Source organism: Phyllostomus discolor, chromosome 8, assembly GCF_004126475.2.
Source record: "Phyllostomus discolor isolate MPI-MPIP mPhyDis1 chromosome 8, mPhyDis1.pri.v3, whole genome shotgun sequence".
In the NCBI taxonomy this organism is placed as follows: Eukaryota; Metazoa; Chordata; class Mammalia; order Chiroptera; family Phyllostomidae; genus Phyllostomus; species Phyllostomus discolor.
The window spans coordinates 90,956,542-90,977,575 of record NC_040910.2 but is presented as its reverse complement, the minus strand read 5'-3'; the positions used below and the strand labels follow the sequence as shown (position 1 = coordinate 90,977,575).

At 37.9% G+C, this 21,034-nt stretch overlaps 1 protein-coding gene across 9 annotated transcripts in view; it reads left to right on the top strand.

The window, feature by feature from the left end:
• The window catches only part of TLK2 (tousled like kinase 2), a 122,257-nt gene that overhangs the window by 21,357 nt on the left and 79,866 nt on the right, over window positions 1–21,034 (top strand). For 6 of the 9 annotated variants that reach the window (XM_036033542.1, XM_028519100.2, XM_036033543.1 and 3 more), the window contains exons 3-6: window positions 14,151–14,222; window positions 14,951–15,020; window positions 16,250–16,293; window positions 16,981–17,076. In XM_036033542.1, the coding sequence (XP_035889435.1) occupies window positions 14,151–14,222; window positions 14,951–15,020; window positions 16,250–16,293; window positions 16,981–17,076 (282 nt within the window). The remainder of the gene's footprint in view (window positions 1–14,150; window positions 14,223–14,950; window positions 15,021–16,249; window positions 16,294–16,980; window positions 17,077–21,034) is intronic. The other 3 variants (XM_036033544.1, XM_036033545.1, XM_036033540.1) reach the window with 2 other exon arrangements.

Below are 21,034 nucleotides of genomic sequence, written 5' to 3'. Positions count from 1 at the left end.
TTAAGGATATTCTTGATAGTATACTGTAATATTTTTGTTTGCTTACTAAAACACAAAATCATTTAAATTTTAAAATTATCCCACCTTTTTTTTTTAGGGGGTTGCTGGCACTTTTTATTTTGATGCATAAGTGACATACAATGTAAAGTTAGTTTCAAGAATACAATAAAATTGTACCACTTTGGTCAAGATTAAATGGAAGTCAGAATGGACCTCAGGCCCTTGTTGGGTAGATTGGTTAGAGTGTCATCCTGGTACACCAAGGTTATGGGTTTAATCTTCTGTCAGGACACATACAAGAATCAACCAATTAATGCATCAGTAAGTGGAACAACAAATGGATTATTTCTCTCCCCCTCTCTCACTCTGCAGACAGTAAATTTAAAAAAATGGACTTCATCACTATCTCTTTGCCACACAAGTATGTTTGCTACTGTTGTTATTAGAAGTAAGCCAGTTGATTCCATTGAACATTTCTGGTTTCCTAGATTAGTTAATATTAAGGTTGGTTATCAGTTACCTTGACTTATAGTTATAAAAATTATACTGGGCTAGGTTGTAATGGTGCTGACAGTTTTAAAATAAGTCCATTTTTTTCTTTAGACAATTTTTTTCTTGAGGGGAGTGTTGCTGAAGATGATTTTATAAGTTAAAGGGGTACAGTGCTGTCTGCCAAATTGGGGTCATTTAGGAAGTAATGCGGGGATTCTGCTAGGTGCTGAGAGTGTGTGCTAGTTATGCATTCTGAAATTAGGGAAACAACCACAGGAAGGGTTCAGGGACACACTGAACTCACTGAACCCACTGTTAGACAGACATGAGCTAAAACGCTGTTGATCACCTGACCTCCATGAGCCCCTATTCTGACTGGGAGGACCACAGTGATGTTTTGGGTCTTCTGGAATTAATGTCAATTCAGAGCCAGTATCTAGTAATCCTTGAAAAGTCTTTATTCCATTTTTCCCAATGTATAGTCATCCTGGTAAAAGGCTGGGAGAAGGACAGTGTAAATTTTTGGCAATGTAGTGGGATCTTTCCTCAATGATACCAGTCATTCAAAGGGCTCTGGGTCTCAGATCTTGGGATTGATTGAGAAGGTGTGACTCTCTCTTTTTTAAAAAGATTTTATTTATTTATTTTTAGAGAGAAAGGAAGAGAGGGAGATGAGAGGGAGAGAAACATCCATCTGGTTGTCTTTTGCACACCCCCAACTGGGGACCTGACCTTCAACCTAGGCATGTGCCCTGACCAAACCAAGCTTTTGATTGCAGGACCACACCGAACCCACTGAGCCACACCAGTCAGGGCCTGACTCTGCCTTTTTAAAGATGCAGATTTAGTTTCTTGTTCACTTGACCTAAACCTGTGTACAGATCAATTAAGAGTTTCAAGCAATAAAACCATTGTTTGACTAGGAAAACAAAGAGTTTAGTACATGTTCCCATCTATTTCACTGCTAAGGAACACTGTGATCCACTAGCTAGCGTGATAGGTCTCTGGGAATCAGACTGTTCTAATTGCTAATTTGACTCTGTTGTGGTGTGAAAAAGTGGTGTTACTAATGACTAAAAAAATTATAGAGACCCTTAGTTTTAATTTGCCATAAAGGTCTAGCCTTTAATGGAGTATCTTTACTACTGCAGGTAGTTTAGCTCTGTTGTCACTTGTGCTCCTTTATACCTAAGTTCAACTTCTGCCCGCTGTTCTCAGTCCTTTGTAAGATGCTTGTTTAGTTCAAAAGAGGAAATGAAGACTTTAGAAACCCAATAAATCTTGACATTTAAACTTTTACAGGAGTAAAAGATTAACCTTTGGCTCCTACTTCTACAATTTTTTTTTAGTTTATGTGAGTTTTATTCCTGTGCTAAAGGCTGGTTGTCATTATTTGGATCTTAAACTCAGTTTTTATGGGTTTATAACTTATCCACAAAGCCTTCTTAAGAAACTTTACTGTTATCTATTTTTTTTAGGATTTTATTTATTTATTTTTTAGGGAAGGGAGGGAGAAAAAGAGAGAGAGAGAAACATCAATGTGCGGTTGCTGGGGGCCGTGGCCTGCAACTCAGGCATGTGCCCTGACTGGGAATCGAACCTGTGATGCTTTGGTTCGCAGCCTGCACTCAATCCACTGAGCTACGCCAGCCAGGGCAACTGTTATCTATTTTTAAAAATTAATTAATTAATTAATTATTTTTAGAGAGGGAAGGGAGGGAGGGAAAGAGAGAGAGAGGGGGAGGGAGGGAGGGAGGGAGGGAGAGAGAGAGAGAGAGAGAGGGAGACATAAATGTGGGGTTGCTGGGCGTCGTGGCCTGCAACCCAGACATGTATCCTGACTGGGAATCGAACCTGTGACACTTTGGTTCGCAGCCCGTGCTCAATCCACTGAGTTATGCCAGCCAGGGCTGTTTTTTACTTTAAAAAATAAGTAGTGATAGGAGACAGGGTAAACAGTTTAAATGTTGGTATAGAAAATGGGACTTTCTTAGGAGTCTAAATCATTATACTTTGTTTTAAAAAATTATTACTGGCTTCTTGAGATTGAGATGATTTTTTTAATGGACAGTTTCCTCTCTCCAGTGACTTAGATATTAGGGAGCATTCTCCTAAATAGCTATTGTATGTCAAATATCAAGTAACAGACTATTTTACTTAGAAAATAAGATAAATGAAAATACCATGTAATTAAGTACCTTATAAAAGAATGAATTTATCATTCAATTTGAGGTTATAGGAAAAAAACTTTAAAAGAAACAAGAAAAAGGAAAAATAATAAAATTGCAAGAAGAAATAAATATACAGCAAAACAGCAGAATAGGAATGAATCAATTCATAGTTGGAAAATTAGGAAATGGGAAAATGGAGGGAGGAAAAGGATGTAAGAAAAGATATGGGGGCTTACAAAGAGAAATAACTGGAAATGGGTGCCGTTATATGATATTATGAAAGTTTCAGTGAAGTAGATAATTTCACTCAGTAGTAGGAATTAATGTTGACTTAAATATATAAAAATCAGAATAGACTCATATAACCAAGGAAAAATGCAGGCAATTATAAAGCTATTTTCTCCTTTCTCCAAAAGGAGGAGAAAATACGATAGTTTTGTTCTTGTTCCTTAAAGTGGGACAAAAATCTACTCCCTAGTTACTGGTAGTCTCCTAACCTTTTAAGGAATAGATAATTCCTGTATTAAATAATAACATAGGAAGTAAATAATACATAAAAAACAAAAACTTAGAAAAAGCTTTTCATTTCAAAATAATTACAGATTCAAAGGAAATTTCAGGAAAAAATGTACAGGGAGGTTTCATGCATCCCTCCACCCTGATGGGAGCATCTCGTTATCTTATGTAATTATAGTACAATATTATTGTGTTGGCCAAAAAGTCCAAATGGTTTTCTTCTGTAAAATAAGACACATTTTTCATCTTCACCAATAAGTTTATTGATTTGGATGTTTTGAGTATGTCAGCTATCTCCTGCATGGTGTAACGTTGATTGTTCTCAGTTAATGTCTTGATCACTATCAACTTCAGTTGGTCTACTGGACCGTGAAGCATCGTCCAGCAAGAAATCACCAGCATGAAACTTCACAAACCACTTTTGACATATTTGGTCAGTCACAGCACCTTCTCCATACACTGCACAAATCTTTTTTTTTGTATTTCAGTTGCATTTTTACCTTTCTTGAAATAAAAATTTCTTGAAATTTTAGCATAATATGCCAAAAAAGTTGCTTATTTTCTTCTCCAGTATGAAAATGGCTACACAAAAATTCACCAATTCTGATAAGAATTTTTTAAATGCATGCTGATATGACAGCTGTCAGAATACAGTCCAACAAAATAGTTTCTAACAAATGACAATTGTTTCTAGATAATGAAGTGCTATTAGAGCCAGCTTAGAGAAGATGCCAAACCAGCTTTTTGGCCAACCCAATAAAATGAGGAAACTGACACTGGTAAAATCTACAGAACTCATTCAGATTGCGTGTTATACATGCATTGTGTGTGTGTGTGTGTGTGTGTGTGCGCGTTCATACTTCAGTGCAATTTTATCACCTGTGTAGCTTCTTGTAACCACTGCCATAGTCAAGATGTAGAATAGCTTCATCACCACAAGGTTTCTCTCCTGCTACTTCTTTGTAGCCCTCTCCCTTGAAACCCTAACTCCTGACAACCATAATTTATTGTCTGTCTCTATAAATTCATTGTTTTAAGAACATATACTGAGTGAACAGCAAGAGTGCACACTCAGCGCCAGTGAGAGCAGGAGAGCAGCTTCTGAAAAACACTTTGTATATCCAATAGTCCTCCTTTTGAAAACAAATTTTATTGAATTAAAAAAACATACTTAAAACGAATGAATATATATAACAACCTTTTGAGATTGGCTTTTTTTTTTACTTGGTGTTATTTCCTTGAAGCCCATCCAAGTTGTTAATGTATATATAAATAGCTCAGTCTTTTTTACTTTTGAGTAGTATTCCATGATATGGATATACCACAGTTTGTTGAGCCATTCACATTGAAGGATGTTTGTTTCCAGTTTTTGGCCATTATGAATAAAGCTGCTATGAACATTTGTGTGCATGTTTTTGTGTTTACATTATTTCTCTGGAACACATATGTTTATTAGTACAGTTGTTGAGTGCATTTTTAGTTTTAATAGAATCTGTCAAACAGTTTTGCAAATGGTGTGTGCCTTTTACAGTCTCATGATAAAGTATGAGTGATTCAGTCTTCCCGCATACTTGCCAGCATGTAGTGTTGTCACTGTTACTTATTTTAGTCTGATAGATACGTAATGAAATCTTATTGCACTTTGAATTTGTATTTCTCTCATGGCTGGCTAATGTCATTGAATATCTTTTCTTGTGCTTATTAGCCATTTTTATATTTTCTTTAATGAAGTGTTTGTTCATGTCTTTTGCCATTTTCTAATTTGATTAAAAAGATTGATTTTTGAGTTCTTTATATAGTCTAATATCGAGTTCTTTGTCAGATATGTGATTTGCAGATATTGCTTCCAGTCTATGATTTGTCCCTTCATACTATTTATAGGATATTTCACTGAGTAAAAGTTTTTAATCATTTTTTTTTTTTTTTTTGAGAAACATCAGTGTGTGGTTGCCTCCTCTGAACCTGGGGACCTGTTGGGGACCTGGCCCACAACCCAGGCATGTGTCCTGACTGGGAATCGAACCAACAACCCCCTGGTTTGCAGGCTGACACTCAACCCACTGAGCCACACCAGCTAGGGCAGTTTTAAGTCTTGATGAGGTTTTTATTTATTAATTTTTTTTAATGGGTCAAGCTTTTGGTGTTAGACCTCTTCCCCTAGCCCTGGTTGTGAAAGTTTTCTCCCTTTTGTTTCCCCCTAAAAGTTTTATGTTTTACTTTTTAGTTTTTGATCCTGTTTGAGTTAATTTTTTAAATAAGGTATGAGATTTATGTCAAGGTCATAGTTTTTACTATGGAAGTCTAAATTGCTCTAGCACCATTTGTTGAAAAGGCTGTCAAATTGCTTTTGTACTTCTGTCAAAAATCAGTGGGGCATATTTGTGTGAGCCTGTTTCTATCAGTTGTAAGAATTAAATATGCTAATATAAATGCCCAGCCTATAGAAGTGCTATATAATAAGTGTTACCCATTATTATTATTATTATTATTATTATTGCAAATAAAGGAATGCATAACTTTATAAAGTATTTGCATAAACTTTAACTTAAAAAACAATAATTAATAGTTATTTTTAAAGTTATAATTGTGCTAAAATACATGTAACAAAACTTACCATTGTAACCATTTTAAAAAAATTCTCACCCAAGGATATGTTTATTGATTTTATAGAGAAAGGGAGGGGTGGGAAGAGAGAAAACATAGACTAGTTGCCTTCCAATAAGTGCCCCAACTGGTAATTGAACCTGCAGTCTTTTGGTGTATGGGACAACACTCTAACCAACTGAAGCACCCAGCCAGGGCCATGGCAACTGTTTTTAAGAGTACGTATGGTTCACTAGTGTTAAGTGCATTCACATTGTTCTGTACCCAGTCTCCAGAACTTTTTTCATCTTCTGAAACTGAACCTCTGTACTTTAAACAAATCCCCATTCTTTCCTCCCTCCTGTCCCTGGCAACCACTATCCTACTATCTGTTTCTGTGAATTTGACTATTCTAGTTAACTCAACTAAGTGGAATCATACAGTATTTGCTTTTTTATCACCCTCTCATTTCACTTAGTACAGTGTCCTCAGTTTTCATCTATTTTGTAGCATGTGTCAGAATTACCTTCTTTTTTAAGGTTGAGTGATACTCAATTCTATACCACATTTAAAAAAAAATATTTTATTGATTATGCTATTACAGTTGTCCCATTACCCCCCTTCCCCTCCACCCTGCACACCCTCTGCCACCCAGATTCCCCCCCCTTTAGTTTATGTCCATGTGTCATAAGTTCTTTAGATTCTACATTTCCCACACCATTCCTGCCCTCCCCCTGTCTATTTTCTACCTACCATCTATGCTACTTATTCTCTGTACCTTTTCCCCCTCTCTCCTCCCACTCCCCTGTTCCTAAGCCTCCATGTGATCTCCATTTCTGTGGTTCTGTTCCTGTTCTAGTTGATTGCTTAGTTTATTTTTGTTTTTGTTTTAGGTGTGGTTGTTAATAATTGTAAATTTGCTATCATTTTACTATACATGTTTTTAAACTTCTTTTTCTTAGATAAGTCCCTTTAACATTTCATAAAATAAGGGCTTGGTGGTGATGAACTCCTTTAACTTGACCTTATCTGGGAAGCACTTTATCTGCCCTTCCACTCTAAATGAAAGCTTTGCTGGATAAAGCAATCTGGGATGTAGATCCTTGTCTTTCATGACTTGGAATACTTCTTTCCAGCTCCTTCTTGCCTACAAGTTCTCTTTTGGGAAATCAGCTGACAGTCTGATGGGAACTCCTTTGTAGGTGACTGTCCCCTTATCTCTTGCTGCTTCTAGGATTCTCTCCTTCATTTTTACCTTGGCTAATGTAATTATGTTGTGCCTTGGTTTGTTCCTCCTTGGGTCCAACTTCTTTGGGACTCTCTGATCTTCCTGGACTTCCTGGAAGTCTGTTTCCTTTGCCAGATTGGGGAAGTTCTCCTTTATTATTTGTTCCAATAACATTTCCATTTGTTACTCTTCCTCTTCCCCTTCTGGTACCCCTACAGATGTTGGAATGTTTAAAGATGTCCTGGAGGTTCCTAAGCTTCTCCTCATTTTTTTTGAATTCTTGTTGCTTCATTCTTTTCTCATTAGATATTTCTTTCTTCCTTCTGGTCCACTCCATTGATCTGAGTCCCAGTTTCTTTCCCATTATTATTGGTTCCCTGTACATTTTCCTTCATTTCAGTTAGTGTAGCCTTCATTTTTCCATCTAATTTGCGACCAAATTCAACCAACTCTGTGAGCATTCTGATTAGCAGTGTTTTGAACTGTGCATTTGATAGATTGGCTCTTTGTTGCTTAGTTGTATATTTGCTGTGGAGCTTTGATCTGTTCTTCCGTTTGGGCTTTTTTTTTTTTTTTTTTTTTTGTCTTGATGGGTCTGTTAGGTAGTGAGGGGTGGAGCCTTAGGTGTTCACCAGGGCAGGGCAACCCATTCGCTGGATTGTGACGCTGTATGTGGAGCGGGGTCTGAGAGGGAACAATGGTCCTTGTTCTGCTCTCTGTCAGATTTCAGTCCCTTCCTCCACTTCCCCCAAGCAAACTGGGCCTTTCTGGTGCTAGTTCCTGTGTGGGTGGGCTTGGGAACATTCTAGGACCCCATGGGTCTTTCCAAGGAACTCTCTTGTGAGGCTGGGAGTCTCTCCCTGCTCCTCAACCCCCACAGGTGTTTTCAATCAGTGCCCCAAGGCTTTATATCCTGGTGCTGGGACTCTGGGTTGCATGTAGTGCCTTGCTTCACAGTCGCTGCCTTGCTGGGTCTGCCAGCCCCCCCCTGCACGTCCAGGGTCCACCCTCTGTGGTCTTGTGTGCCCAGGATGCCTTAGGCACCCGGTCCCACTGCTCTTTGTACTGCTACCCCTCTCTGCCCAGCTGCCCAGCTCCATCCCTCCTACCGGTCTGGATGAACGTGTCTGTTTTAACTCCTTGGTTATCCAACTTCCATACAGTTCAATTTTCTGTCAGTTCTGGTTGTTATTCTGTTTCTAAATTGTTGTTGTCCCTATCTTGGTTGTGTGAGGAGGCACAGTGTGTGTCTACCTACGCCTCCACGTTGGCCGGAAGTCCTTCTCTATACCACCTTTTGTTTATCCATACATATATCAGTGGACAGTTGGGTTGCTTCTATTCTTTGGCTTTTATGATAATGATCCTATGAACATAGGTTTGCAAATAGTGTATTTTTTAGACCATTAGATGCACCTAGATTTTAGAGGATGAAAATGGGGGAAATTTTTGAAGCAAAAAATGTGGTAAAATATTTAATAACATAAATAACATAATATTTCACCAGTGTAAATATAAACAGAACTCAACAGCAGCATTAACAACCCTCATTTTTTCCAAATTGGGGTGGGCGTTTTATAGTCTGAAGAATACAGTATCTCTTTGAGACCGTGATTTTAATTCTTTTGAATATAGTACACCCAGAAATGGAGTTACTATATCATATGGTCATTCTATTTTTTTTTTTTTGAGGAACCACCATACTGTTTCCCATGTGGCTGTTTCATTTTATATTACAACCAGCAGTACATATGGGTTCCAATTTTCTCTACATCCTTGTCAGCATTTATTATTTTGTGTTTTATTTTATATTAGCCATCCTAATGAATGTGAGGTGAAGTGATGTCTCATTGTGATTTTGATTTGCATATCTTTAGTTAGGACTGTAACATCTTTTCATGTGCTTTTTGGCCATTTGTATATTTCGGGGGAAATGTCTATTCAAGTCTTTTGCCTGTTTTTAAATTGGCATGCTCTTGTTTTTGTTGACTGTAGGAACTCTCTCTGTATTTTAGATAACTAACCTCTTACCCTGAGGTATATGATTTGCAGATATTTTCACCATTCTATGGGTTGCCCTTTCACTCTGTTGATCATGTCTTTTGGTGCCCAGGGGTTTTCATTGTGATGTTGTCCAGATTATCTATTTTTGGTTCGTGGAGTATGTTTTGGGTGTCATCCATTTTGAGTTAATTGTTATATGTGGTGTAAGGTAAGGGCCCAACTTCATTCTTTTGCACGCAGATATCCATTTTTTCCCAACAGCATTTCCTCATTGAATGCTCATGGCACCCTTGTCAAAAATCATTTTATTTCACATCATTATATGGCAACACAAACTCATACAGAGCTGTATGTCAGTTATAGCTCACTAAAACTGAGGGATAGGGAGGGGCAGTAAAAAATGGAAAAGAAAATCACTTGATTGTATGTGTGGGTGTTTGTTTCTGGGCTCTTGATTCTGTTTCATTTGTCTGTTTTAAATGTCAGTGCCATACTTTTTTGATCACTGTAGCTTTGTAGTAAGTTTTGAAATCAAAGTGGGAGATCTCCAACTTTGTTCTTTTACAAGATTGTTTTGGCTACTTGAAGTCCTTTTTTTTTTAAATTTAATTTTATTTATTTCTAGAGAGAAGGGAAGGGAAGGAGAAAGAGAGGGAGAGAAACATCAGTGTGTGGTTGTCTCTTCTATGCCCTGTACTGGGGACCTGGCCCGCAACCCAGGCATGTGCCCTAACTGGGAATTGAACCAACGACCCTTTGGTTCACAGACCTGTGCTCAATCCAGCATTTTTAGTAGCACCTTCAAAAAGGAAAAAAATTCTTTATAATAATAATTTATGTTTTATTCAATGCAATAAAATGTGAAACAAATAAGAGATGTGAATTGTGGAAAGGAAGATATAAACTTATTATTTATAAATGCTTTGACTTTACATCCAGACAACTTAAATCAAAAAGAAGAAACAGAGGTAATTAGAAAGAGTAAAAATTTCCACTTCTGGCCCAGATGGAGGCATAGGTGGACGCGCTGTACCTCCACGCACAACCAAGATTGGAACAACAACAATTTAGAGGCAGAATAACACCCAGAACTGACAGAGAACTTATCTGAATGGAAATCAGACAGCCAAGAAATTGAAGTAGACCTGTTCATCCAGACCGGTAGGAGGGGTGGATATGAGCAGCCAGGCACGGGTCGCTGTGTGGAGAGCAGAGAGAGTTGGGTGCATAAAGCAACTGGGGTGCGTAAGGCATCTGGGGTGCGCAAGATCGCAGCGGGTGGACCCTGAATATGCAAGCGGCAGCTGGCAGACCCAGTGAGGCAGCGATTGTGGAGCAGGGGAGAGCGTGCAACCCAGGGATCCCAGGAGAAGGGACTGAGGTCCCACGGAGAATGGAGCTACCGCCATTGTTCCCTCCCGCCCCCGCCCTCACATACAACATCACAATCTAGTGACTGGGGTGCCCAGCCCTGGTGAACACCTAAGGCTCCACCCCTCAACATAACGAGCGACCAGGCCCAAAAACAAAAACAAAAACAAAAACGAGAGAGAGAGAGAGAGAGATGGCTCAAACAGAAGCACAAATCAGTGCCCCAGAACTCATCCTTTTGAGCAACCAAGAGATAGCTAACCTATCAGATGCACAGTTCAAAACACTGGTGATCAGAAAGCTCACAGAATTGGTTGATTTTGGGTGCAAATTACATGAAAAAATGCAGGTTACCATAAAAGAAATGAAGGAAGATACACAGGGAACCAATAGTGATGGGAAGGAAACTGGGACTCAAAACAATAGAGTGGACCAGAAGGAAGAAAGAAACAACCAAACAGGAAAGAATGGAGAAATAAGAATTCAAAAAAACGAGGAGAAGCTTAGGAACCTCAAGGACATCTTTAAACGTTCCAACATCCGAATTATAGGGGTACCAGAAGGGGAAGAGGTAGAGCAACAGATTGAACACGTATTTGAACAGATAATAAAGGAGAACTTCGCCATTCTGGCAAAGGAAATAGACTTCCAGGAAGCTCAGAGAGCCCCAAAGAAGTTGGACCCAAGAAGAAATACACCAAGGCACATCATAATTACATTAGCCAAGGTAAAAACGAAGGAGAGAATCCTAGAAGCAGCAAGAGATAAGGGGACAGTCACCTACAAAGGAGTTCCCATCAGACTGTCAGCTGATTTCTCAAAAGAGACCTTATAGGCAAGAAGGGGCTGGAAAGAAGTATTCCAAGTCATGAAAGACAAGGACCTATATCCCAGATTACTCTATCCAGCAAAGCTCTCATTTAGAATGGAAGGGCAGATAAAGTGCTTCTCAGATAAGGTCAAGTTAAAGGAGTTCATCATCACCAAGCCCTTATTATATGAAATGTTAAAGGGACTTATCTAAGAAAAAGAAGATAAAAAAAAAACATGTATAGTAAAAGGACAGCAAACTCTCAATTATTAACAACCACACCTAAAGCAAAACCAAAAGAAATTAAGCAAACAACTAGAACAGGAACAGTACCATAGAAATGGAGATCACATGGAGGCTTAGCAACAGGGGAGTGGGAGGAGGAGAGAAGGGGAAAAGGTACAGAGAATAAGTAGCATAGATTGTAGGTTGAAAATAGATAGGGGGAGGGGAATAGTAGTATGGGAAATGTAGAAGCTAAAGAGCTTATAAGTATGACACATGGACGTGAACTAAGGGGGGGAAGTGGGTTGGAGAGGGTGTACATGGTGGAGGGGAGTGAAGGGGAGAAGTGGGACAACTAATAGCATAATCAATAAAATATATTTATAACAAGAAAGAATAAAAATTTGGTAAAGTGACTGGCTAACATAAAAGTTTTATAATTTCTGAGTGTCATCAGTATCAAGAAAATAGGAAAAATTGAATATCAGTTACTGTAGATAGCTTTGATTATATGAAGATGTCCCAATGGTGAATGGAAGTTAAACCTTGATGGCTCATAAGCTTTTTTGCCTTGGGGTTTAATTTTCCCCTAGGGATAGTAGTTGAGGTCAAAGGCTAGAACTAGAACTGTGTAAAGCTGGGAATTAGAAAGGGTTAAACTTGTCTGTGAACTGGGACTAGTAAAACTGCTCACCAGTGCAGGACATAGGGAGGAAGTGAGCCATTTAACTTGGGATTGTGGCTGTTAAAAGCCACCTGCAAAAAGTGGAAACTCCAACCTTATGTGGAAATCCTGGGTAGGAAAACTAATATGTTAATGTGTTTGAAACTGATGAATGTTATGGGGTACTGGCAGAGGCAGCCATTTAACACTGCGCCTTAACATCTGAAATGTGGAGGAGTCTCCCAAAACTGAATATGAATGCATACAAAACTTACAAAGCACCTTAGTAAAATGATGTAACAAATAGGTAAATTTACAATTGAGGAACTGATACTATAGGCCAGTTTGTAAAAAGGATTTATCTAATGCAGCAATTTCCAACCTTTTTCATCTCATGGCATACATAAACTAATTACTAAAATTTCGTGGCACACTAAAAGATAATATTTTTTGCTGATTTGACCAAAAAAAGAGGTATAATTTTTATTTATTCACCTTGGACAGCTATTGGTGTGTTGGCTGTTGTATTTTGTTTGTTTTATTTATTTATTTTTAGAGAGAGTAGAAGGGAGGGAGAAAGAGAGGGAGATAAACATCAATTGGTTGCCTCTTGCACGCTCCCACCTGGGAGCTTGGCCTGCAGTGCAGGCATGTGCCCTGTACCAGGAATCGAACCTGCAACCTTTCAGTTTGCAGGACAACACCTAACCCACTGAACCACACCAGTGAGGGCTGTTACCATTTTTTTATTTGACAATCTAAGGAAAAAGAGGTTAGTGCCTCTGACAAAATAGTCAGGTATTGCATGTTTTAAAGATTCTTGTGACATACTGGTTCAAAATAACTGATTGAGTATTTAGTACCTGTTCAGTTTCTGCCTTTGTTCCAGTAATGTCCTTTATAGCTGCTTTGTTTTGATATCCAGGGTCATATCAAGGATCATACATTGAAGTTAGTCATGCCTTTTTATCCTTCTTTAATTTAGTTATTTTATTCCTGCCTTTTTTTCTTTTTAAATGATAGTGACATTTTTGAAAGATAGCATTCAGTTTGCCTAAAACTTCTTTGGTTAGCATCCTTACTAGACAGGAAGCTGTTTTAGAATAGGAAGCGTATGTCATTTATCCTTGCTAATTAAATTTTATCTAACTATTTTATAATAATTTGGAATGCTGTACTTCAGAAAAGGACAGGTCTTTTGGTTAGACACATACCCAAGGAACCACAAGGATTTCTGTGCTGCTTTGATTGAGATTTCAGACACTGCAATGTACACCACTGTTTTATACATGTTAAAATTTATTTCATCATTAGTAATTGCTAATAAGAATAGTTTCTTCAGTTCTCTTACCTGTATTTATCACTTGTTTCCTTTTTTTTTAAAGATTTTATTAATTACTTTTAGAGAGAGATGGAGAGAAACATTGGTATGTGGTTGCCTCTTACACACCCCCTACTGGGGAGCTGGCCTGCAACCCGGGCATGTGCATTGACTAGGAATGAAACTGGTGACCTTTCGGTTCACAGGCTGGTGCTCAATCCACTGAACCACATCAGCCAGGGCTTATTATTTCTTTTTGAAAACAAGGGATATTTGGTGGGTAAAGTGTATAGTTAAAATATAGTATATGGTTTTATTGCTATTCAAGGGGGAAAATGCTTCATAATGGTTACAATAAAGATAATTCACAAAAATATTTTTAAAATTTAGGCATAGAAATACTCAATTTAAATTACTATAGAATTCTACATAAATAAAGCATCTTTTTTCATTTTAAACATACAAGAGGTACAGAGAATTATTTCTCCTGCCATTTTCCTTAAAGAATGAATCCACTACATGTATTCTAGAAGGGAAAATCTGCACATGAGTACAGACTTTTGTAAAGGAAATGGAAATAATAGCTAGAGAATTTTAACATGAGGGTACTGTAGTTGTTTTGATTTCTTTTCAAGTTGGTTTGGAGATGTTGCAGTTACCTTTTGGCTTCTAAATCAGATAACTTATACATCAAAATTAACAAGTTTCTTCCTCAGTTTTGCTATTATCTTAGTTTCTTTTATTTCCTTTTGTTGTTTTTCCAGGGGCCACTCAATAGCGAGTCTTCAAACCAGAGCTTGTGCAGCGTGGGGTCTTTGAGTGATAAAGAAGTAGAGGTAAGAATCCACATGCATTACAAGACTTTTCATATTCCTGCACTTTCAGTTTGGGATAAAAGCATAACTCCAGGGTTGCTCTTAGGGTCTGTGCTCTTTGAGTTTTGTGCTCTGTGTGTCTGTATTTGTTTGGTTTATTTATTTTTTTAAATTTTTGCTTAGTTGTCATCAATAAAGGGTGAAATTTGCAGTTGTGCTGAATTAGCTTAGGTGCCATTGAACTTTAATACTTGTTAATACTTTAGCCGTAGCCTGACAACTTGACTAATAGAATTTGAAGATTTTTTAAGGCAAAAAACCCACCTGCATGGATATGGGTCCAAATCTGCAACCACCTATTTTGCACTTCAAAGAAACTTCCAGTAAATTAGAGCCAGTTGGTTGATTATTCAGATCTTTGCTTTTTTGAAAAAAGAATTGGATTTGCTGGAAGCCTCCTGTATGCTAGATATTTGTACTATCTTTGTGCTTTATAATCTTACTTAGGCTTTGTAGCAGCTCTGATTTATAGGTAAGTAAATGGAAGCTCTGATATTTTAAGCTTTTTGCCAAAAAAGTTGATAGATGATTTGGTTCCAGATCTTGCTCTAAGAACATGACACTGATTTAGGACTTGTCTGTACCAGTTAAATCTCCTTATAAATTTGATATTTTGTACATATTCTTTAATTCCCATAATACAAAAATTTTGACACAATGCTAATTGTGATTTATATGGTATTTAACAGACTCCTGAGAAAAAGCAAAATGACCAGCGAAACCGGAAAAGAAAAGCTGAACCATATGAAACTAGCCAAGGTAGTGATAATTTCATATCAATAAAAATACTAAATTTTTGTGTATTTAGATAGAATTTTCCAACTCATACTAGATAATTGGTTTGTATACAGAGATTCCTAACAAAGGAGATGTATGTACCTTAAGGGAATATCAGGATGTTTATTATAGACTTGCCACTTGATATACACTTGATAAAACAGTGTCAATTCTTTGGGGACTCTTGTTTTTCCTGTTGTAAGTTAACGATCTTCTTGCCACAGGTTTTCCTTCGGACCAAAAATGTATTGTACAGAAAAGAGGTTACACTGGAGCTTTAACTATGTCTTGCATTACACCAGTGATTTGTTAATAACAGGCGACCAGAAGTGGTTTAATTTTCTTGGCTGGCTTTTCCACCTACCCTTTTTCCAGGTCATTGATTTAGTAGGACATTGGTGCCCAGTGGAATAAATCTATAGATATGACAGTTCTAATGCGAAATATCTTTATATAATTAAAGAAAGAATAAATGGTTTGCCCACCCCCATGAAATGGAAGTGCCAGTCTTTTTCACTTTTTCCTGTGTTGTTGTTTTTTTTTTAAATCTATAATTTTTTTACTTTTGGGGTAGGAGGGAATTCTCCCAAAGTGATAAGATCATGTAAAGATTTTTTGTAAAATAGCATAAACTTTTTACTTCATTTTTTTAAAGATTTATTTTATTTTTAGAGAGAGGGGAAGGGAGGGAGAAAGAGAGGGAGAGAACCATCAAATGGTTGCCTCTGACATGTTCCCAACTAGGGACCTGGTCCTCAACTCAGGTATGTGCCCTGACTAGGAATCGAACTAGCAACCTTTTGGTTTGCAGACTGGCACTCATTCCACTGAGCCATACCAGCCCGGGCAACCTTTTATTTCTCATGCGTTTGTTTTGAATTCTTTGTTCTCTTAGTTGGGGGTATGGATTATAGGTTACTTTTATTTAGATTTACATTTGTGTCATTAAAGTATTTTTATAATGAAAGATTAAGAAGTCTTAAAAGGAAGCAGACTGTGAAATAGTCTTTCACTGCTTATTAAGTATTTCCTCATGGGGAGGAAATCCCCTGTTCCTATGATAAAGGTGTTTGGCTCATTTGTTAAAAGTAAAACCGGCCCTTGAATTGATAACAGTGTATGCAGTTATTGAATACATGTTATATTTTAGTGATTAATGGTTTACATGTGTGTTGTGGGAAAAACTATACTTACTTTGGTTTCATTTTCAGGGAAAGGCACTCCTAGGGGACATAAAATTAGTGATTACTTTGAGGTAAGTTACATTTTGGGGAAAAAAATCTATAGTTTTTTTTTAAAACCTAAATGTTTGTGTTTAAGGCTTTAGAAAGCAGTGTTTTGCCTTTACTGTGCTTTCCTCCCCTTCCCATCGTCATGAGTCTAATGCCGCCCTATTTCTCTTTATAAGAGGAAACTGCCGCTCACTTTCTAAATTTAAATTTGTATATGATGTATCTTGTCTGTGATGATATAAAAATTCACAAATGAGGTGATTTTTCTCTTGGCCAGACTAGGTTTCGTGTCTTACAAAGGTTGAAGTTGAGTAACTTGGACTCTTCTCCTTAGTCCAGTGGAGCACATAGTGAGCTACTGACCCATCGGTAGTGGTTACTAAAGAAGACACTAACATCTACTGTGCCACTGTATTCCTGCTTCATGTATTATGAGACAAGAAGGGAAAACATTCTTCTCCTATGTTTTTCAAAACCATTTCTAGTCATGTTTCCTTTATATCTTGGTATATTTCTGCTGGAGTTCCTTCTTAAAAATATCATCAAAAAGATAGCAAAATTTGACTTCATGGTGTTTTCTTTCTGGACTAAGATGTATTGACTTAAAGGGGCCATATATAATACCTGTTTGTGTATTAATCTTTTACTCTCCTTATCTGAAGCATAGTACCGTTTTGAATTATTCATATCCATTTTTCCCTGTTGGCCAGTTTGCTGGGGGAAGCGGGCCAGGAACCAGCCCTGGCAGAAGTGTTCCACCAGTTGCACGATCCTCACCGCAACATTCCTTATCCAATCCCTTACCGGTAAGCATTCACCTGGAGAAATTTGACACCTGTTACAGGAGACAAGAACCCAGGAACACTCCAGCAAAGTTTCTCTTCCGTTAATCATTCAGGAGGAATGAGGCATTAAGGAGAAAAGTTAATTATACTACCTCTGAATCACTCATGTAGCTTCAAATCTATGTATCAGTAAATCAACTCTTTATAAGAGCAAACCCTATTCTCTCAGTATAAAAAATTGCCTCTAAACCTACAGCTAAGTGTTCCTACCCAAACAGCAGTTTTTTTTTTCCTTGCCAAATTTGTATGTCCCTATAAGTAAATCCCTTTTTAAAATATTGGGTCAGCTCCTGACATTTGAATTATTTTTAAGGCTTAATCAGTGACACAGTAGAGAAGCGAATGCTCTACACATACAAATTTGATATATGTTTGTTTTCTCCCTATAGGTGAGATCTGAAGGTCTTAAAGACTTTATAGCTCAGTTATTGTTTCTCAACCCTGGGGTAGTTTTGCTCCACAGGGGACATTTGGCTATGTTAGTTAGAGACATCTTTAGTCATAACTAGGGGTGGGGGGATGGTACCATTGGCATCTCGTGGGCACAGGCCAGGGATGCTGGAAAACCTCCTATAGTACATAGGGCAGGTCCCCATAGCAAAGAATTATCTAGTCTAAATGTAACTGATGCTAAGGTTGAGAATCTCTGAGCTTGTTAATGTAGGATTTTGTGTGTTAATTTGTTTATGTGACTTTGGATAATTTATTGGTACCATCCAAAGACCTCTTTATTCAAAAGAGTGTGCTGTGTCCACTGATAACTGAGGTCTTGGGGGACAAGGAGGTCTCTCAAAGATCAGGAGTTTTCATTCTAGGTCTCTGCTTAGGAAAATTGTTTTTCTCTGCCTCAGCAGAGTTGGTTAATGCTGCTTTATTCCTAAGTGATTTTGTTTTCTGTATTATTAAAGTATTTTAAAATGCACTTCTTCCCCCTCTAGATCTCATAAAACCATGTATTCATTAGGGTGATTGTACTTATTAAAGCAGTTATGAAAATGTATTCAACTTGAAAATTTTTGTCATTATTTTATCATTCTTGCCATATTCTACTTATTTTTAATTTTTAAATTGATTTGTGTGAAGAGAGACAGACAAACAGACACATTGATTTGTTGTTCTACTTATTTATTCATTCATTAGTTGACCCTTGTATGTGCCCTGACTGGAGATTGAAACTACAACTTTGGTGTATCAGAACAATGCTCTAACCAACTGAGCTACCTGGCCAAGGCATCTTGCCATATTTTAAAATGTTAGAAATGTTTGGTGTGTAGATTGGCTTGGTTAGGTTAAGGTTTGTTAGATAACTATTTAGGGAGCCTGTGTCTTCATTTTTCTTAAGTTTTATTTTATTTTATTAATATATTTTATTGATTATGCTGTTATAGTTGTCCCATTTTTTTTCCCCCTGTATTCCTCTCTGCCCTGTACCCTGCCTCCCACCATCATTCCCCCTCCTTAGTTCATGTCCATGGGTCATACATGTAAGTTCTTTGGCTTCTTCATTTCCTACATTATTCTTACCCTCCCCCTGTCTATTTTGTGCCTACCAATTATGCTTCTTATTCCCTATAGCTTTTACCCCATTCTTCCACCTCCCCCCAGTAACCCTCCACCTGATCTCTATTTATGTGATTCTGTTCCTGTTCTAGTTGTTTGCTTAGTTGGTTTTCGTTTTTGCTTTTTTAGGTTTGGTTGTTGATAGTTGTGAGTTTGTTGTCATTTTACTATTCACATTTTTGATCAACTTCTTTTTCTTAGATAAGTCCCTTTAACATTTCATATAATAAGGGCTTGGTGATGATGAACTCCTTTAACTTGACCTTATCTGGGAAGCACTTTAGCTGCCCTTCCATTCTAAATGAAAACTTTGCTGGATAGAGTAATCTGGGGTGTAGGTCCTTGTCTTTCATGACTTTGAATACTTCTTTCCCGCCCTTTCTTGCCTGTAAGGTCTCTTTTGAGAAATCAGCTGATAAGTCTTGTGGGAACTCCTTTGTAGGTAACTGTCTCCTTTTCTCTTGCTGCTTTTAAGGTTCCCTCTTTATCTTTAATCTTCTGATTCTCTCCTTATCTTTGATCTTCGGTAATGTAATTATGATGTGGTGCTTTCCTCCTTGTGTCCAACTTGTTTGGGAGACTGAGCTCCCTGGACTTCCTGGAAGTCTATTTCCTTTGCCAGATTGGAGAAGTTCTCCTTTATTATGTTTTCAAATAAGTTTTCAATTTCTTGCCCTTCCTCTTCTTGCGCCCCTGTGATCTGAATGTTGGAATGTTAAAAGTTGGCCCAGAGGTTCTCTAAGCCTCCTCGTTTTTTTGAATTCTTGTTTCTTCATTCTTTCTGGTTGAATGTTTATTTCTTCCTTTTAGTCCAAACCGTTGATTTGAGTCCCAGTTTTCTTCCCTTCACTGTTGGTTCTCTGTATATTTTTCTTTATTTCTCTTTTCATAGCCTTTACTTTTTCCTTTATTTTGCAACCATGCTCAACCAATTCTGTGAACATCCTGATTACCAGTGTTTCGAACTTTGCATCTGTTAGGTTGGCTATCTCTTCATCACTTAGTTGTACTTTTTCTGGAGCTTTGATGTGTTCTTTCATACAGGCCATAATTCTTTGTCTCGGTTTGCCTGTTAGGTAGTGAGGGACGGAGCCTTAGGTGTTCACCAGGGCAGGGTAATGCACGGCACTGCGTTGTGAGGCTGTATGTGGAGAAGGGGTCAGAGAGGGAACAATGGCTCTTGCTCAGCTCTCAGGTGGCTTTCAGTCACTTCCCCACTACCCACAAGCAAATTGGTCCCTTCTGGTGCTGATTCCCAGGTGGGTGGATTTGTGTACATTCTAGGACTCCATGGGTCTCTCCAATGAACTCTTGTGAGGCTAGGAGTTTCTCCAGCTGCCACCTCAACCCCCACAGGTTTTTTCACTCAGAGGTTTTGAGGCTTTATTTCTCAGTACTGGAACCCTGGGTTGCATGGTCTGTCTCGCTCCCCAGTTGTTCCTCTTGATTTATCCTTATGTGAATGTGGCCCACCAGCTGCCACCTTGCTGTGGGTCCTCTCATCCCCAGCTGCCCATGTATCTGCCCCTCCTACTGGTCTGGATGAATGTTTCTTCTTTAATTCCTTGGTTGTCAGACTTTCATACAGATGGATTTTCTGTCAGTTCTGGTTGTTTTTTGTTTTTAAATTTGTTGTTGTCATTCTTTCAGTTGTGCAAGCAGGCAGAGTGTATCTACCTACCTCCTCCATCTTGGCTAGAAGTCTATTTTTCTTAAGTTTTAAACCAGAGTTTTAGAAATGTTAAATGAGATCACAGAATTATTTATTTGAGACAGATACATTTTGTAGAATTTTGTTGTCTCTTGCTTTTTACTTTCTGAAATATATATTTCACATCTTTCATTTTTCAGTTTAGGCCTAGTACCTGAAGACAAAAGAGATATACTCAATGTTCTGTAGACCTTTCTGCCAACTATATGAACAGTGGCTGGGCCTCATTATCATTGTGCAAATTTAAGTATATTCTAGGTTTTGAAATAGGAACCAAACTTTAACTTTTCTTAACCATTGCACTGAGAAGCTCTTTCTCCTCCCACTTTAGGTTCTCTGCCTCTTTGTTGCAATCACTGTTTTGTGTATGCCCCTTAATTCCCTTTTTTCACTCTCTTTCCATCATACTTGCCTGAAAAACCCAACCCTGGTTAAATCTAATTCTCCACCTTTTTCTTGCCTGCCTTTTAGCAGCTTAGCATGGTTAGTGGAAAACACACATGCTGACTGATCTCACTTTAAGTTTATGGGTATGAACTTCATGTGTACCCCTAGCTGCCTGCCAGTTCTACTGTATTTCTCTGGATGGACATTTTTCTGGATGGACATTTGTATGAATATATGATATTTTTTCTTTTCCTGCAGGCC